Raw genomic sequence first — 18,651 nt, forward strand, 5'->3', positions numbered from 1 at the left:
AAAATTGTTAACTTGAAATTCTACTTATAAAATAATAAACTTCACTTAAATAAACATACCTCCCATGATACACTAAACGGTGAACACACCTGGGAAATGGGACTCCGTGCATGTCTGTGCATGTGTATGTGGGCTGGTAGTGGAGAGGAGGAAGGGAGAAGGGGGTTCAGAGGAGGGACTTTGCATTGTACTTCATATACTTTGGGGCTGCTTGCACTTTTTCCCAATAAGCCAGTGTATGCAATGTTTCTTTCATCAATAAAACATTTAAGGGGCTGGGGAGATAGCTCAGTCGGTAGAATGCTTGCCTTGTAAGCTCAAGGTTCGATCCCCAGCACCCCCCCAAAAAAATAAATAAAATAAAATAAAATAAAACATTTAAAGAGTAACCACCCCCAACCCCAGCAAACAACAACAACAACAACAACAACAACAAAAAACCCAAACCCATGCTGAGTACCTTTTCACCTTGGCCTTCTCTTGTCCACATCCTAGGCTACTGCCCTCTGCTTATGCACTAATTTTTAACTGTTGTTTTTGAATTGTTCATAAGCAATATGATTCATACACTTGTATTCATGTGACTTTTAAAAGGCTAGTGGTGAAGCCTGTACCAGCCCAAACAGACCCTGCTATCTAGCCTCCTCTGGATCCAGGCCAGTCCTTCCCTCAACAAGGAACACACCAGAAAACTACCTGCCCTCCTGAACCAGCATACTGCCTAGAGGTGAGGAAGAGGTGGGCCAGGTTATAATGGGAGGGAAGCGGCAGGAGAAAGAGGGAAGAACACAGTAAACAGAAAGGGAGCGCGCCAGGTCTGCTCTGGGCAGGCTGTTATCGTATGTTAACTGCTAATCATCAATCTGGGGGAAAAGTACATTAAGACTAAATCTGGGGGCTGGGGTTGTGGCTCAGAGGTAGAGTGCTTGCCTGGCATGTGTGAGGCCCTGGGTTTAATCCTCAGCCCTGCATAAAATAAATAAATATTTTTAAATTTTTTTTTTAATCTGGGTTAGAAGTGTAGCTCAGTGGCAGAGTACATGCTTTGCATGAATAAGGTCCTGGGTTCAAGCCCCAGAAACAAAATAAATACATACAAAAATAAAACCTGATTACCTGGGAGAAGAACAGTCTTTTCAACGATGAATGCTGGAAAAACTAAATATCCATGTGCAAAAGAATAAAGTTGTACTCTTACCTCACACCATAAACCAAAAACTAACTCAAAATGGATTAAAACATAAATGTAGGACCTAAAACTATGAAGATATGAAAGAGGGAGAGCATCATGACATTGGATTTGGCAGGGGTTTCTCAGATATGGTACCAAAGGTGTAGGTGAAAAGGAAAACAGACAAACTAAACTTCATGAAAATTCAAGCATTTTGTTTATCAGAAGACTTATCAACAGAATAAAAAAGCAACACAGAACAGGAGAAAACACTTGTGAATCATATGTGTGATATGGAATTAATATCCTGAAAACATATACAACTCCTAAAATTCAACAACAAAAAGTCAAATAACCTCATTTTAAAATGGACAAAGAGTGGGGCATGGTGGTGCACACCTATAATCCCAGTGACTCAGGAGGAGGAAGCAGGAGGATTGCAAGTTGGAGGCTAGCCTCAGCAATTTAGCAAGACCCTCAGTAACTTAGTAAGACCCTGTCTCAAAATAAAAGATAAAAAGGACTGGGGGTGTAGCTCAGTGGTAAAGCATCCTTAGGTTCAACCCCCCATATCCCCCCCCAAAAAAGTCAAATAACTTGAATAGACATTCTTAAAAGATGAGATAGATGGCCAAAAAGCACATGAAAAGATGTTGGACATCACTAAAAATTAGGAAATTGCAAACTGAACTATAATGAGATACTATCTCACACCCATTAGGATGGCTACTATAAGAAATAAAAAATAGTGCTCGCTTCAGCAGCACATATACTAAAATTGGAACGATACAGAGAAGATTAGCATGGCCCCTGCGCAAGGATGACACGCAAATTCGTGAAGCGTTCCATATTTTTAAAATGAATCAAACAGCATTACCCTATGTAAATTTATGATTACACAAATGGTATGCCTTTACGCCATGTACAAACAGAGAAACAACATGTATCCCATTTGTATACAATAAAATAAAAAAAAAAAAAAGAAATGAAAAATAAGTCAGTGGAGGGGAGCTCAGTGGTCAGATGCTTGCATAGTACGCATGAGGTCCTGGTTCCATCTCCGGAAATGGGGAAAGGAAAAGAAAAAGGAAAAGACGACCATGTCTGACCCACCAATTCCACTTCTGGGTATGCACCCAAAGGAATTCAAAACAGCTTCTGGAGGAGATTTTTTTTTTTCTTTTAAACAGTGAACATTTACATGGAAGAGATAGCTGCATACCCTGTTCACAGCAGCCCTATTCACAACAGCTAAAACGTGGAAGAGGCCCATGTCCACCCAGGCTGGAATGGATAAGCAAACCACAATCCTGAAGAAGACAGGGTAGGTAACTGGGCCCCAGGTAAGGCTTTTTTACCGTAAAGGCCACTTCATGAGGTTAACCTGTAGAAACATTCCAAACATTCCAGCCAACTCCTTTGTCCAGCTGGGAGACAGGACAGCAGGATAGACCTGAGGGAAAGCCACAGACTCAAGGGCTAACAAGAGCCTTAACATTTTTCCAATACCTGTTTAGCACAGATTTTGATCAACAGCCTTGGCAGTTTTCCAAGACCTGATCAGCACAGACACCGCTCAATGCACCCAGACTGTTTAAGTGGCGACCCCTAAGCCTGCTCTTGCAGGAGCTCTTTTTTTTTTTTTTTCTTCTCACTTGAATAAATCATACTCTTTTATGCTCATTCTTCCTCATCCGTGGATTTCATTCTTCACATTCCCAAGACAAGAATTGGGGAAGAAGCGACTGCAGGTGGCTGAGGTCTGCTGTAACACTATCAGAGCTGTGACATGCCACTTGGTAGCGGTAGCGTCCCCTGCTGGAATTAGCTGCCAACACTACTTTTAGTGTTTAGGCTTATCCGCTACAGAGGCTGGCACCTTAAGCAGACAGAAGCTGAGCATCTGGTTTCATCGGAACTCTGGTTTCAGCACATACATACAGTGCAATATTATTCAGCCTTAAAAAGTAAAGAAATTTTGACCTGTACCACAGAGAACACTAGGTGACAAAAAAAGTCAAAGTGACAAAAAGACCAATACTTCTGACTACACTTAGAATACTCAAAATACTTAGGTACTTAGAATACTCAAAATCATAGAGTCAGAACGTAGAATGGTGATTGTCAGGAAATGGGGGGCTACTGTTTAATGGACTTAGAGTTAGCTTAGAAGACGGAGTGAGGGAGATGGTGGGCAGTCGTGGCACACCATAAATGTAGGTATTTACTTACTCATCTACTCATTGAGAGATGGGGTCACACAATGTTGTCCAGGCAGGTCCTGAACTCATGGGCTCAGGTGGTCCTCCCACTTGAGCTTCCTGAGTATCTGGGACTATACCTGTGAGCTACCACACCCACCTTGTGAATATATTAAATAACACATAACTGTACACTTGAGAGTCGTGATGGTAAGTTGTATGCTATATGTATTTTGCTATAATAAGAAAAAACTGGAATAAATATATAAATAAACATCGCGGCAACTAAATCCCTCAGCATTTAGAAAAGAGACAAGAACAGGATAGTATATTTAAACCATTTTCTAACCAGAGTATAAGACAAAAGGAATGAAAAGAAAAAAAAATGGTAGAACTCTGAAATCAGGAAGACTACAAAATAACTCCCTTTCTAAATAATTATCCAGAATGGTATAGCTACACGTTTAACCCACCGTGCCTTTACAAGCTGCTTTCTAAAATAACTCCATGCACTAGAAAGGTTTTTTAATATATGAAAAAAGAATGCTATGCTGTGATTATTCCTGGGTTTTGTGCCATCACATAAAATGTAGTTAGGAGTTACCGTAGATTTTATCCCATACGAATGCTAGTTCTATTACAGCAGTCACATCGTATCAATACTCCTCAAGTCACAATATGGAACTAAACTGCCTGTCGGGATTCCAAACAGCCTGCCCAGTGGGTTCTTTCCTTGGAAAATGAGCTGGTTGGAGGAGGTCACTCCTCCAGAGACCTGAGCTGTGGCTGCTCCATGGACCCCACAGAGGGCCCGGCAAAGGCCATAGCCACTGACATGCAGGCTTTGCCAGCTCCAGGCCCTAAGCCTGGTCGGGAGCCCCTTTCTTCTTTTTATTTCGGTTGATTTTGCTTCACAGAAAGGCCCTTCCTCCCTCCCACTGAGGGGCTCTCTGTGGAAAGAGAAAGTGGTGCCTTTCCTTGATGCACACAAAAGTCCCATGGTGGCTCCAGTCACACTGCCAGAAGTGGAAGACAATCTGCAGAGGTACCAGTGTGGCCCAAGTCCTCAGGTAAAGAGAAGAGAGGCCTTCACGTTATAAACATTTGAAATTGTTACTCAAAATCAAATGAAAATCACTTACTCAGGCTCTGGGCTATTCATATCCTTGGGAACCCAAGCCAGAGGGGATGCAGGAAGTGGTCTACTGACACAGGGGCTTCCTACCCTTACCGGAACGCCCTCCTTGGTGTGTGCAGGAGGCACTCATAGCACTGAATCCCTCTCCCAAGAGCGTGTGCTTCCCACTGATAAAGGAAGGAAATGCTGCGTCACAGCCTCCACTCTGACTTGGTCGTCATGGTCGCAGCCACGCCTTGACACATCTCCACTGCAGACGTACCTGGATCACCAGGTTACTAAGGGATATAAGAACCAATCTCTATATCTCACAACCAACCTGTCATCTTGTGCAATGTCAGAGCAACAATGAAAAAAGGGGAAAGACCCCATGTAATGGTGGAATCACTGCCGCCCAGCAAAGGAACAGTCACTTACCGAATGAAACTCAAGTGAACACCAAGTGACCGGTGTGAGCCTGAGCAGTCGATGCAGAGAAATACCCCATAGGTTATGCTTGCCCAGCTGGGGTTTTTGGCACCACAATCAAAGCACACCTGAAAGAAAAGCATTAATTCAGTTATTAAGTAATTTATATTAGCCAGATGAGTCACCAGTGGGGTATAGCGCATGACTGGCTTGAAAGCTGTGTCCCCTTTACAATCTGAACTTCAGTTATTAGAGAATCTGTCATTTAGGTTTTTAAAACTCTCAAATTTCGACTCCTATTATATTAGATATAAGTATATTAATTATGCTATTAATAGAGTTAGATGAACATGCTGTTTGAACCACATACTATTTTGTATGTGTAACACTATGTGCTGAGGGCAGAGGAGAACTCAGGTTTGCCGGCCATCTCAATTATTACCTATCCAGGAAACCTCGACGAGGACCCCGTAATGATGTAAATGAGTGCTGTCCAGGGATGGGGGCTGTGGGACAGGCCCCGCTCTGACCATCACTGGGCAGCGGCTATATCTCACATGGCAGGTCCTTCTTTCCTTAGCTGGGGGTGTGTGTGTGGTAGCCAGAGGGCCCCAGTGATCCCCACCCCTGTGTAATCTCCACACTCACTTTACGAAATTGATCTTTGTGACAAATACAATACAGCAAAAGTGATGGCATGTCACTTTCAAAGTCAGGTTATAAAAGGTACTGCAGGTTCTTCTCTCCCACCATGGTGGTCACTAGCTCTGGGTAAAGCAGCCCTATCTCGAGGACACTCAGTCAGCTCAAGTGCCCAGCAACGGGGGTGAGGGCTGGTTCAACAGCCAGGGGGAGCGGAGGCCTGCCCACACCACTGGAGGAAGTGCTCAGGGGACTGAGCCAGCCAGCTAAGCTGTCCCCACTCCTGACGCTCAGAACCTGTGTGAGAGAACATATGTTCAAATGCTCATTGGGGTAATTTGACCCATACAACACACAGGAGTTGAGAACATGACAGATCCCACCAAGAAATACTAAGTCTTGTTTCCTGAAGGCCCCAGGCTGGTCCAGTGAGCTCACAGTGCAGTGAGAGAGACAGACATGACACTGAACTGCCCTGAAGTGACACCATTCACGCAAGGAGCCTCTCCTGTGGGAGCCAAACAGTGCAACTGACTGTTGAAGGTGCGCTGCTTCCAGAGGCTGGCGGTGACCCTCACCTGCTCAGTCAACTGACACGTGCTGTCAACTGCTGTCCCGTAACATCCCCGGCACATACAAAGTGGACACGCAAAGGTGCTTGAGGACACGTCTGCCCACACCGAGGCCATGATCGAGTGGACAAGACAATTAGTTACACGAGTACACCTTAGCAAGTAGAGATGACGTGCAAGAGGCTTTCTAGATGGGGCCACAGAGGCATGTGGAATCTCCAGAACAGAGTGGCAAAAGCCTGTTCAGGACATGCCCTGCTGAAGGAGGTGACAGCTGAGGTGTGGTGTGCGCAGCTCGGAACAGGGGAGTTTGAGAATTATTTCTGAATGGTGGCAAGGACGGCTACAAGAAGATGGCAGTGGGTTCCCAGCACGGTGGCATCAGCATCCCACTACTCACCAAGACCTAAGGAATTGCTAGAATGTAGCTGCAGGGGGGCGGGAGCCGTGTCCATCTTGCTCTTCTCGCTTAGCACTAAGCCTGGCACAAAGCGGGTACTACTAAATGGACAAATATGGGTGGCAGCAGTTTGTAGGTGGGGGCTGGGGCCCCTGGAGGTTTGAAGGCAGCTGAAGAACCAGGCTGGCTCTTTCAGAGCTGCCTCGATGGTCCTCTGTGAACAGCGCCCAGTGCTCTCAGAGCAGGGCCTGCACTCTGCTTTTTCATTTGTTTGGTTTTTGGTCCTGCAGATTGAATGTAGGGGCACTTTACCCCTGAGCTATATACCCAGTTCTTTTTATTTTTTATTTTGAGATAGGATCTTGCTAAGTTACTGAGGGCTTCGCTAAATTGCTGAGAACTTGTGATCCTCTTGGCTCAGTCTCAGGATTATAGCATGGACCACTGCACCCAGCTAAATCTTTATTTTTGTTTTTAAGCTGGCATCTCACTCTGTTGCCAGGCTGGCCTTAGGCTCAAGAGATTCTCTTGCCTCAAGCTCCCAAGTCACAGGGACTACAAGACATGCACAACCATGCCTGGCTCAAAGTAAATGTCTATCATACACACAGGAAGAAACTGGATTCCATATCCAAAAAGTAAACCAAGTTGTTTAACTGCCTTTCATTAATATCTTAGAACTCTTTTATAAAACCCCATTGTTAAAATGCTTATTATTGTCTAACTCTTCCACATCATTAAAACTATTTTTCATTTTTGTTCAGGTAATGGTCTCAAGCCAATGATCAAGAAATAGAATAAACTACTGTGAAACATTACCTGAATATAATTTTGCAGATTGTTTTTAAATTCTGTTATAGAACACAAAATTTTCCATTGGTATGCTATTCATAATAAAAATTAAAAGTAGTGATATTTATGGGATACTAGTACATGAATGTATTGCTCCACGTGTTCCATCTCATCTAATCCTCACAGCAGTCCTTGAGCTAGATTCAATTCATACCCTCATTTTCAGATGAGGGAAATAAGGCACAAAATAGTCAGGTAACCTGCCACTGGGTGAAGGGCTAGAAAGAACAGAGTCTAGTAGCCAGGCACAGTGGCACACGGCTGTAATCCCAGGGGCTTGGGAGGATGAGGTAGGAGGATCGTGAGTTCAAAGCCAGCCTCAGCAAAAGGCAAGGTGCTAAGCAACTCAGTGAGACCTTCTCTCTAAATGAAATATAAAATAGGGTTAGGGATGTGGCTCAGTGGTTGAGTGCCCCTGAGTTCAATCCCCAGTATCACCCTTGACCAAAAAAAAAAAAAAAAAAGTAACAGTCTAGATAATTTACAAGCCTATGTATATTCCTCAAAATTGTCTCTTGGTATAATCACAGACTTCGTACCTTCCCTTTGATGAATTCAATCAAAGAGAACATCTTGACATGTTCTGAGATAAAGCAGATGAAAAATATTGTTTCCACTTTGCTAACTGCAGATTCAATTTACAAACAGTTCAACCTGAACTTGAAAAGTAAGAAAACAGTAAAGAAATGGGCACTGGAAAATTCCTAGAGTCTTTCTCTTCTTATTCTCATACATCAAACAGACATTGCCCCCAATAAACTACTTCCTTCCTCATTTCTCTTAGGCTGTCAAAATAGTCTCCTTTCCACAATGAAGACTTAAAATGCACTGGGCATGATGGCACCTGCCTGTAATCCCAGCAACTTGGGAGGCTGAGGTTGAGACAGGAGGATCAAGGCCAGCCTCAGCAATTGAGCAAAACTCCCAAATAACCTAGTGAGACCTTGTCTCAATATAAAAAGTAAAGGGGCTGGGGTTGTGGCTCAGTGGTAGAGCACTTGCCTAGTCTGTGAGGCCCTGGGTTCCATCCTCAGCACCGCATATAAATAAAAAAATAAAATAAAAGATCCATTGACAACTAAAAAATATTTTAAAAAATAAATAAATAAAAAGGGCTGGGGATGTACTCAGTGGTTAAGTGTCCCCGGGTTCAATTCCAGGTACAAAAGATGTAAAACACTTAAATTTTACAAAATTCAGGAACTTTCTATGCCATTACATTAGGGCTCAGGAGTATACTCATTAACAGCTGTTCCCTTTGGATGACATAGGGACCAGGCAGAACCGTCCCAGGAGGGGTGAGGAGAGTCCACAGTAACAGGACAGCCCTTTGCACTCTAGGTTCCACTCTCATGTGATCCTTAGAGAGTGTCACCTTAGCCCCATGTGTCATCACTACCCCTCCAGCCAGATGCTGAAAGTTGTAAAAGTCTTAAGAGGGGAGGGGAAAAAAAAACCCTGGAGACAAAAAAAGTAGAGAGAGAGAGAGAGAGAGAGTGAGAGGGAGAGTGTGTGTGTGTGTGTGTGTCTGTCTGTCTGTCTGTCTGTCTCGGGAGGTGGGGGTGCCCTGTCTCTACAGAGAGCCAAAGGGAGAAAGAGAGCATCTGCGGTGGGATTCCTCAGGAACAGAATAGACTTGGAAGCCACTGACAGATAGGTTAGCAGCGTTATTGGATAGGGAACCTGAGGCTGCCACCGAGGAACAAGGGAACCAACCAGCTTCCAAGGGCTTCCCCAACCCCCAGGGACGAGAGCGGAGAGCTCCACAGTGGCGGTGGAGCCATGCTCTCCAGGACCCCATGCTACCAGCTGGAGTTTCTGAACCGAGGACCTGCTTTATGCTAGGTCCCGGGGCCCCTCTGGCCTCACCTGATCCCTCCACCTGATTCAGCCCCAGTGTATGTTCTTCTCAGAGACCCCCAGGAGCCGCCCCGGCCCTGGGAACTCATATGTGGCCACTACCCACCCTTCTGGTCAAGTGTCAGGAACCCACAGGTGCTCTGGGCTCTTCCTTCCACGACCCCCAGGTGCTCGGTCCCTACCCTCTGTCGATCCCTCAGGTGCTGTGGCCTAGACCTCTCAGAAACCCAGGTGCCCGACTCCTGCCCCCCCACCCCCGTTGAAGCCCTCAGGTGCCTTATTTCCAGGAGCTCCCAGGGGCTCTGGCCTCCACCCCCAGGACCACCCAGGTGCCCGGGCCCTGCCCCCGTCTGAGCCCCCGGGTGCCCGGGCCCTGCCCCCGTCCGAATCCCCGCGCGCGCCCCCCTCCCCACCCCTCCCTTGCGAGCCTGGGAGCGGCGCGCCTCCGGACCCGGGCGAGGCCCCGCCGCCGCGGCTCCACAGTGCGACGTGTCACAGGCCGGCCGGGCTCCTCCTCCCCACGGCCTTGGCCACCCGCGCCCGCAGGGGCCGCCCGCGGGGTCCCGCGGGGAAGCCGGGCGGGCCTGAACACGCCAGGCCGCGGTTACCTTGTTAGTGGGCACCGAGCGGAGGCGCTTTGAAGATGGTCAGGATGTCCTGCTTGCTGGGGTCCCCCATCGTCACCGGAGACCCGAGGTGCAGCGGGCCCCGCCAACCGGGAAGGGCCGACGAGGAGCGGTTGCCGCCTCCCGGAGGGTGACGGAGCCGAGGGGCGGGGCCGCCGTCACGGGGGCGGGGCTGCGCGTGACGGCGGCCCCGCCCACTCCCGCCCACGGTCGGAGCGCTCGCGCCGCGTTCCTTCCCCCGCTCCCGCGGGCCCCGCCCCGCCCGCCCCGGGGCCGCACGCGCGTGCGCAGGAGGCTCGCGCGCCCCCCTGCAGGCCTTCTCCCGCCTTCGGCGCCCCGGCGGCGGCACGCGGCGTGGAGACGAGGCTGGCCGGGGCCGGGCTGTGCGCGCACGCCATGCTGCTCCAGCATTGGACTGGGTGGTCGCCGCTCCCCCCGCGGGCCGTTTCCAAGGCCAAGGTGTCCTCACGGCCTTTCCATGAGAGCGGCAGATCCAGCTCTCCTAATGGCAGAGGAGCCCGGGGGAAGGGAAGGGCAGCGACCGACGGGGACTCGGCCCTCTTGCCGGTTGTCGCTGTCGCCTCCCGGTCTAATTTTCGCCCTCCCGCATGAGCCAGGCTTCAAGTGGAAATCTGCGCCGGGAAGTTAGTTCTCAAGTGTCCGTCGGGTGCCATGTCGGGGAGCACGTCGTGGCCTCCTGCAGGCCGAAGGCGCTCGCCGGACCCGGGAGTCCACCCCGACAGAAAGCGCGACTTGCAGCCCGGCTCGGTGGGCGCCGTCCGCCGTTTGCTTGGCATTTTTAGCCCGAGGTTGGAACTGAGGCGAAAGCGCCTCTTGTGAGTGGGGGAGCCGTCAGGAAAGTGGCCTGAGATGGGGGCCCTGGTGGAACGATGGCAGGTTTTGCAGTCAAGCCCACCACCTGTTTCTGAGCCCCGCGGCCCAAGTCACTTACCTTCTCTAAAAGCATGGCCCGCACATCACAGGCAAGTTCCAGACAAAGCAGCTGCCCAGCGGCCCAAGAGCAGCTTCCGCAGGCAGTTCCGGAAATGCCGCAGGGGACACTTGCACTCCAGAAGTAGCCATGCTGCTCCAGCCGATCTGCCTGGAGACCCTGCCGGGAAGCTGGAAGGTGACAGGCAGCGCGGGCTCCTAAACCCAGGGCTGGCCTTTTCCGAGGAGGGGAAATTCACACCTTCCAGAACAGTGCATTGCTTTCGCAGACAGTTCTGGTTGGAAATTATTCCGTATATTGAGTCATAGTATACACCCGGGTAGTTTGTGTCCCTTGGGTGCCAGTTTGGCTCTATATAGAACACCTGGCAGGTTTGTGAGGATCAGTCCTATCTGCCTGATGGTAATGACAGTCCCATTTATTGTTGGAGCTGAATCTTACTAGTTATCAGATTAGTGCAGAGTATTGTCCACACATCCACTCTAGAGAGTCTGGAGAATAATTTTAAAAGGTCACTGAAGTGAAGACAATCTACATTAATAAGGAGGTATGCAGATACCATTTATACACCCTTCACTGTCTTTCTTTCGTGTGCTTGTATATTCATGGAACGTATTACCACCTAACAATATATAATATTTATCTGCCTCTATCTGCCTCCTCTCAATGGAATATAAATTTCTTGAGGTCAAATGTTTTGTCAGCTTCTCTATCCCCAGCATTTAGAACAATGCCTTGCACCTGTTGTGTATTTAGTAAATACTTGGGGACTGTGCTTAGAATGTAGAAAGCTACAAAGAAAGTTACTCCCCAAAATATAGTGAGAAAAGACTAATGTTCTACAAAATCATAATAATTCTCAGTCCCATCAGAAAGCTGAGATGTCAAGGCAACCAAGTAAGCTGCATTTCAGAGTGCTAGGACATGAGAACTTTTCACCTGTGACAGAGCACAGAGAAGAAGGTAGCTGCCTCGGAAGGTGGAAATTAGCTAAATTTTTTTTTTTTTTTTTTTTTTTTTTTTGCGGTACTGGGGATCGACTCAGGGCCTTGTGCTTGCGAGGCAAGCCCTCTACCAGCTGAGCTATCTCCCCAGCCCCCTAAAATTTTAATGAATTCTTAAGGGGTAAATGGGTTAGCAGAGCAGTTTGGTTGATTTCCAAAGAGGTTCCAAGGTACTTCAATGGAAAGGGCATAGGGTTTGTATCAGTGGTGCAGAAACAACTGGTCTTTCATATGCAAAAAATAAATAAACCTCAACTCATACTTCACCACCATATGAAAACTTAATTTGAAAGCCAGCTGCAGTGGTATGCACCTGGCCTCAGCTACGTAGGCGGGAAAAAAGAAAGAGAGAGGGAAGGAGGAAGGGAGTGACGAAGGAAGGAAAGAAGGAAGGAAGAAAAAAGATTGACTTGAAAGGATCATAGATCTACGAGTGGTAACTATATACACTTCTAGAAGAAAATATAATTGCGTCTCCGCTTCCTGTTTGCTATGTCCCGAGTTTCTTTTCTCTGCCACACCCTCCTACAAAGATGTCTAGCTCATCTCAGGCCCAGAGCAATGGAGCTGGCCATCTATGACTGAGGCCTCTGAAACCATGTGCCCCACATAAACTCTTGTTCCTAAAAAAAAAGAAAGAAAGAAAGAAACGAAAAGAAAAAGAAAAGTAATATCCTATTTTAACATTCTCTTCTCCAGAAGACATTGCAAAAGAAAATGAAGACCAGGAGAAAAACATTTCCAAAACATATCTGATAATGGACTTATACACAGAATGTATAAAAGAATTCTCAAAATTCAATAGCAAAACAAATATTTTTTAAAGGCACTTTACCAAAGAAGATGTAGAGTGGTAAATTGCCACATGGAAAGATATTCAACCCTCGTTAAGTCATTAGGGAAATACAAATTAAAACAACAAGGAAATACCACTACTATGAGAATGGCTAAAACTTTTAAAACTTGCAAGACAAGTTTTGGCAAGGATGGGGAACAATTAGAACTCTCATACATTGCCCCCACATTGGAAACAACTGAGTGTCCATCACCAAGGGAGTGGATAAACACATTGTGGTATGTTTACACAGTGGAATGTTGCTAAAAAATAAAGGAAAGGTGGGGGTGGGGGGAATAGAAGTTCATTAGATTAGACAGAGGGGAATGAAGGGAAGGAAGGGTGGATAGAAATAGGAAAGACAGTGGAATGAATCACACAACTTTCCTATGTTCATGTATGAACACATCACCAGTGAAACTCCACATCATGTACAACCACAGAACAGGATCCTGACTAGAATGTTATACTCCACGTATGTATGATGTCAAAATACACTCTACTGGGGCTGGGGTTGGAGCTCAGTCGTAGAGCGCTTGCCTGGCATGTGTGAGGCACTGGGTTCGATCCTCAGCACCACATAAAATGATAAATAAAGGTAGTGTCCATCTACAACTGAAAAATATTTTAAAAATACACCCGATTGTCATGTGTCCTGAGAACAAAATTTTTAAAAATAAACCTGATAGACAACAACATGAATAAATCCCAAAAGGATTACACTATGTGAAAGAAGCCAGTCACCCAAATCTACATTCTTACCATTCCATTTATAGGGCATTCAGGAAGATTCGTGTGGGAGAAACGGCATCAACTAAATATTGCACATCGTGGTAAGGACTGTGACGGAGACTCAGAGACCCACAGGAGACAAAGTCCCTCTTTTGAGGAACTAAAGAGAACTTTTCACAGAAGGACCTGTTCTAATGACTAGTGGGTCTTCTCCCTCTCGTGGAGCATGTGGTCCTGACAGGTATCAAACTCTATTAAGGAGATTTCTCTCTGCCCACAGTGGGGCAGATAGGAGGCTTTATCTTGAATCTGGTGTCCTGACTTCTTATTTCTGCCTGGAAAAGAGGGAGAATGAGGTTCTTTCAAAAGTAGCAAAGAATAGAGAGGATGGTAGAGGAGGAGAAAGAAAAGGAGAGCTTGAAAGAACAAAAGTGACAACCAGGGTGTGGTTGAAGAACCAGGGATAAAACAACCCTGGGGGCAGCCCAGTGAGGCACTGGGTTCGAACCTCAGCGCACATAAATAGGCAAGTGTAATGAAGGTGTTGTGTCCATCTACAACTAAAAAATAAACAAATAAAAAACAACCCAAGTTTTTGTTTTGTTGTTTTTCATTTTTTTTCTCAGCATGTTAAAATGTACATAATTGTGGGATTTGTCACGTATTCCTACCTGCACGTGACATAACAATGTAATTTGGCCAGTGACACTCCCCAGCACTCCCCCAGCCCCTCTCCCTCTGTGAAAGAAAGGCTTGGCCAACTGATCGGTCCACATGGCCTCCTGTGGAACTGTCCTTGCTCATACAGATGAGGACATCCTGGCCAGGTCACGACCTGAGTGCATTCAGTAGGCTCAAGTGCAAGGTGTGCTGAAAGCCCAGGGCCTCTCCAAAGGAAAGCCAGGCGTGCCTAGGCAGTCGCAGGATGAATCACCAAGGGAGGCTAGGCACAGCCTGGTCCCTTGCCCCTGGAGGACAACACCTCTGGACTTCAGTGCTGAAAGAAATAAATGAGCACGTGTCTCTTAGACACGTCATTTCTGTGTAGGTCAGAAGCATGTGAAAACAAATCAGTGAGTCCTGAGCAGTCTTATGTGATTTCTGCCAACCACTGTGTGCTCAGACCGTGCACGCTTGGAAACGCATAGGTGTCCTTCCCTTTCCCGTCCCTTCCCACGAAGGATGTGAAGAGGCCTAAAATTATACAATTTGGTTTTCACATGATGGGCCTAAACTTACTTCATTTTTTCAGTTCAGTCTCCTGGACACTGCGGTGGAAGATGAAGGTAGGCCTTGTCCCTGCCCCAAGAGGTTCCTGGGGAGACAGACCAGCAGGGATGAGGGGAGGGGGCGTGCTGGGAAGAGGGGCTGCAGGGCAGAGGAGGGGCCTTTCAAGTCAGGCAGTTCAATACATGTGTAACTCCATCGTGGGAGGTGACACTGAGGGACAGGGCCATCTGCTGCACCCGCTCAGGCGGGGACCCTCAGAGGTGACAGCATAGCTTAGCCCGGGTCTGAATCCTAGCTCTGCTGGGCAATAGCTGTCACACCTTGGGCAAGTTACCTAACCTCTCTGTGCCTGTTTCCTCAACTACAAAAATAGGGATCCTGACATCCCGTAATTCATGGCTTGCTGCCAGGGCTAAAGGAGTTAAAGAATGTTACAGAGTTTAGAACAGGGCCTGGTGCAGAGTGAAATGCAGATGCTAACTACTGTTGTTCCCATTTTAGAGATGAGCAAATGGAGGCTTGCAGAAAGCAAGTGCTTTGCTCAAGTTCACACAACTAAGTTATGTCACACAATTGGATCCAATTTGTGTGTGTGTGTGTGTGTGTGTGTGTGTGTGTGTTTGGTGCCAGGGATTGAACCCAGGGCCTTGTGCATGCTGGACAAGCATCTACCAACTGAGCTACATCCCTAGCCCTGGATCCAAATTTGAGTGCAGAGAATATGACCTCGCAGTCATTTCTGTCATTATAGGACTGCTCCTTGTCATTTGTCAGCGTGGTGGGGCAGTGCAGCCTGGTGTGCTGTTCCTCATGGCTGGGGGAAACCAGTGGCTGGTGGATTGGAATCTTCGCCTGGGCTCTGCGTTCTTTGGTTACCACTGGCTTAGGTGGTATAAGGGTGGGGACAGCTTCTATAAGAGGCATCCTTGACCTCGGTGATCCTGAGAGGGAAGACAGGAACCACTTCTCATCTTCCAGACATGGAAACCAAGGGTCAGGGAGACGAAGGGACTCGTCAGAGGACACGCAGCTCGTCAGTGACCCAAGATGCCCATTCACCCTGGAAGACACCTTTCCCTCTACTACCCGGCCACCCTCTAATCCTTCCTGCCCCTTGCTTGGGAATCAGGACAAGCGCAGGTTGAGATGTCACACTAGCCTGTGTTCCTCACTCCTTGGATCCTCCTTGTCCATACTGTCCCTACCCACCTGGACCAGGCAGTTGAGTCCTTGGCTCCCTGGGATCCATCTCCTGTGCCCCAGAGCTGGCATTATGGAATTTTTGCTGGTCACACAGACAAATCAGTAAGCACATAGAATTGCTTGTGTTTGGGGCAGCTCTGACTTTTTTGGGGGCTGGTGTTGTCAAATGTGGTCCTGGACCAGTATTACCTGGGAGCTTGTTAGATATGCAAACTTGAAGCCCATTCCTAACCTAATAACTCAGCATGGGGAGAATGTATGCAGTGAGCTGAGTTATAATAACCCACCAGGTGACCAGAACTACTGTTCAGATAGCAGAGCCACCGAGAGTCCATGCCTGCTGCTTGGAACTGGGCACACCCAAAGGCCAATCCCAACTCTGCCTGACTTGCTGTGTGGGTAGACAGAAGTCACTCAACCTCTCTGGCTTCAGTTTCCTCCTCTGTAAACTCACGTTCACACATGGTGAGGTTTACACTACTGTTTTCAGGGAAAGGTGCTCAGCACAGGTTCTGGCATGAAATTAATACTAAGCCCAAGGCTGGTTGGAAATAATGGGATATGAAGTCACCTTTTCCACTGAAGGTGCCCAGGAATATCAGTGTGCTCAGCTGCTGTGACAAAACACCACAGACCAGGAGGCTTATACACAAGTTATTTTTTATTTTACTGTGTTTTCAGTTTTTTTTTTTTTTTCTTTAGAGCTGTGTCCTCACGTGTTGTAAAGGGTAGGAACCCTTCAGCCTTTTTTATAAGGCCACTAATCCCATTTATAAGTGTTTCTCTCAAACCTACCCCCCACCCCTGCCATACTAAATGCCATCGCCATAGGGAGAGGACTTCAACATGTAAGTTTTGGGGGACACACACATTTGTACCATGGCAGTGGCTCCTTTGACCCTGAGGCTGGTGGTGGCCATGCTGGGCTGGCGATGCACCTTGCACTCAACTGCAGGCGGGGCCAGATTCAGCTCAGCCGAGGTCCTTCCTCTGGGCACCGTGGAGACAAATCTACCCAGGCCCCAGTGACCTTCTGCTTGTTCCCACCACAGAGGTCAGGCTCTGAGGTCACTGCCAACACATCCATGAGGAAAATCAGACCAGAGAGGGGATGTGTCCCTGTAAGTGTCTGGGGAATGGATGGTAAGGGGAGGGCGTGCTCTGCCCTGGAGGCTTGGGGCCGAGGCTGGGGAGCTCTGTGGCTCCTGGCTTGACCGGTGCAAGTAGGTGCAGGGAAAGGCTGGTACAGGGCGCCTCCAGGGTGGGCCTGCCCGGCAGGTCTCCTGGCTTCTCCCACAATCATCCTAGCTGGTCATCCTCAACCTGCTGGAAGTGAGGCTCAGGCCACACTGGGCTACGGTCCTCCCTGCCCATCTGCAGTCCGCCTGACCTCGTGCCTGAGGGGCACTCCCGAGTGCTCTGCACTGGGAGCAGGAGAATGGCCCGAGGACCAGGCCCTAGCCCTGAGGCTTCCAGCACATCAAGACCACCCTGCCCCTTACTCTCCGGGCCTCCTATCTGGGTCAGAATGACCTAGTCCCCAGGCCCACAAGACACCCCAGGGGCAAACACTGGCTCCTCTTCATGCTTATCCTGCCACCACAGAGTCTCACGCACGGGAGGCATCTAAAAAGTGCTTGGTGAGTGAATGACAGCTGAATGGATACGGAGGGGTTCAGCAGGCACCCCACCAGGAGCAACAACCCAAGGGTCAGACCTCACGCGCACCCCTCCCTCTCCGTGGGGAAGACTCACCTTCCTCTCACTTGGCCTCAGTCTCCCCGTGAACTCAGAGGCCTTTCCCCACCTCGCCCGACCCTGTCCTGGGCTGTGAGCAGGTCCCCTCCAGGCCTGCCCCAGTGCCCAGGGCCGCGATGCGGCCCAACCCCACCCACAGGCTGCCCAGAGAAGGCCAGACCCGGTGACAAGAGGCTTCGCTTGTGTGGCTCAGGGCCCTGCCCCACAGCCTGGGACAGAGGGGAAGGGTCTCAGGGCCCGCCCAGTGCCCCTCGGGGTTTCCACAGGGATGGCTTCCCGAGCACGTGTGGCCATCCCCTCACCCAAGCCCTCTAATGGGGAAAGCCAGCATGCTCCTACCTGGGAACAGAGGCCCAGAAGGTGAGGTGGCCTTCCCAAGTTTGCCCCCAGAGCAGAGCAGGACAGGGCAGGTGGGCCTAGGGGCTAGCACGTGTTCTTATGGGGGTGGGGCAGAGACGCTGCCTGCCTCTCTTTGCGTGGCTCCTCGGGACAGCCCATGCCCTGAGGGGTGTTTTGCTGAACAGAGCCGCCAGGGCTCCGTGAGTGTGGCAGTGGCAGCCCCTGACCCTCCACTGCCCCCCTTGGCACCGGCTGGGGCTGCCGGGTCTGCCCGCCTCCCTGCTCCGCACAGCCCTGGCCGTGTTGCTGAGCATCTCATACCCCTGGAACTACCTGGGCACATCTGACTCTGGGAGTTTCTGCGGTTCCTCTGTAAAACGGAAACAGGGAGACTCAGTCCTGCCCAAGGGGACGTGTGAGGAGGGGTTATCTGCAGATGACACAGGAAGAAGCGCAGCAGGAGGACCAACCACAGTAGGTGCTCAGGACAGGCTGTCTGAGGACAACTGAGGGGCCAGTGGTCAGTTTTTCCCACTGCTAGCGCCTCTGGAGAAGGAGGAACACTGGCAGAGGCCCACTGTGGGGGAGTCCAGGGGCTTCCAGTCCCCAACCTTGGGTTTGTCCAGGGCAGTGGGACGTGGCCCTTGGGCAGAGCCTGTGCTCTGGATCTGGCCTAGTTCCAAAGCCGACGACTCCAGCGAACAGGAGGCAGATGCACGGCAAAGGCC

The 18,651-nt window shown here is 48.9% G+C and overlaps 1 protein-coding gene and 1 non-coding gene across 2 annotated transcripts in view; one reads left to right on the forward strand and one right to left on the reverse strand.

Moving 5' to 3' along the window:
- Window positions 1-9,937, reverse strand: part of Arfgap3 (ADP ribosylation factor GTPase activating protein 3) — a 44,337-nt gene extending 34,400 nt beyond the window's left edge. Inside the window, 3 exon segments of the mRNA XM_047550010.1 lie at window positions 4,928-5,046; window positions 9,853-9,882; window positions 9,884-9,937. Of these exon segments, the coding sequence (XP_047405966.1) occupies window positions 4,928-5,046; window positions 9,853-9,882; window positions 9,884-9,922 (188 nt within the window). The 5' untranslated portion in view covers window positions 9,923-9,937.
- LOC124984164 (U6 spliceosomal RNA) lies at window positions 1,920-2,026 on the forward strand. Its single transcript, XR_007108619.1, has one exon. It is a non-coding gene; the product is annotated as a U6 spliceosomal RNA (small nuclear RNA).
- Window positions 9,938-18,651: the final 8,714 nt, after the last annotated feature.

This window comes from Sciurus carolinensis, chromosome 4 (assembly GCF_902686445.1).
Source record: "Sciurus carolinensis chromosome 4, mSciCar1.2, whole genome shotgun sequence".
NCBI lineage: Eukaryota > Metazoa > Chordata > Mammalia > Rodentia > Sciuridae > Sciurus > Sciurus carolinensis.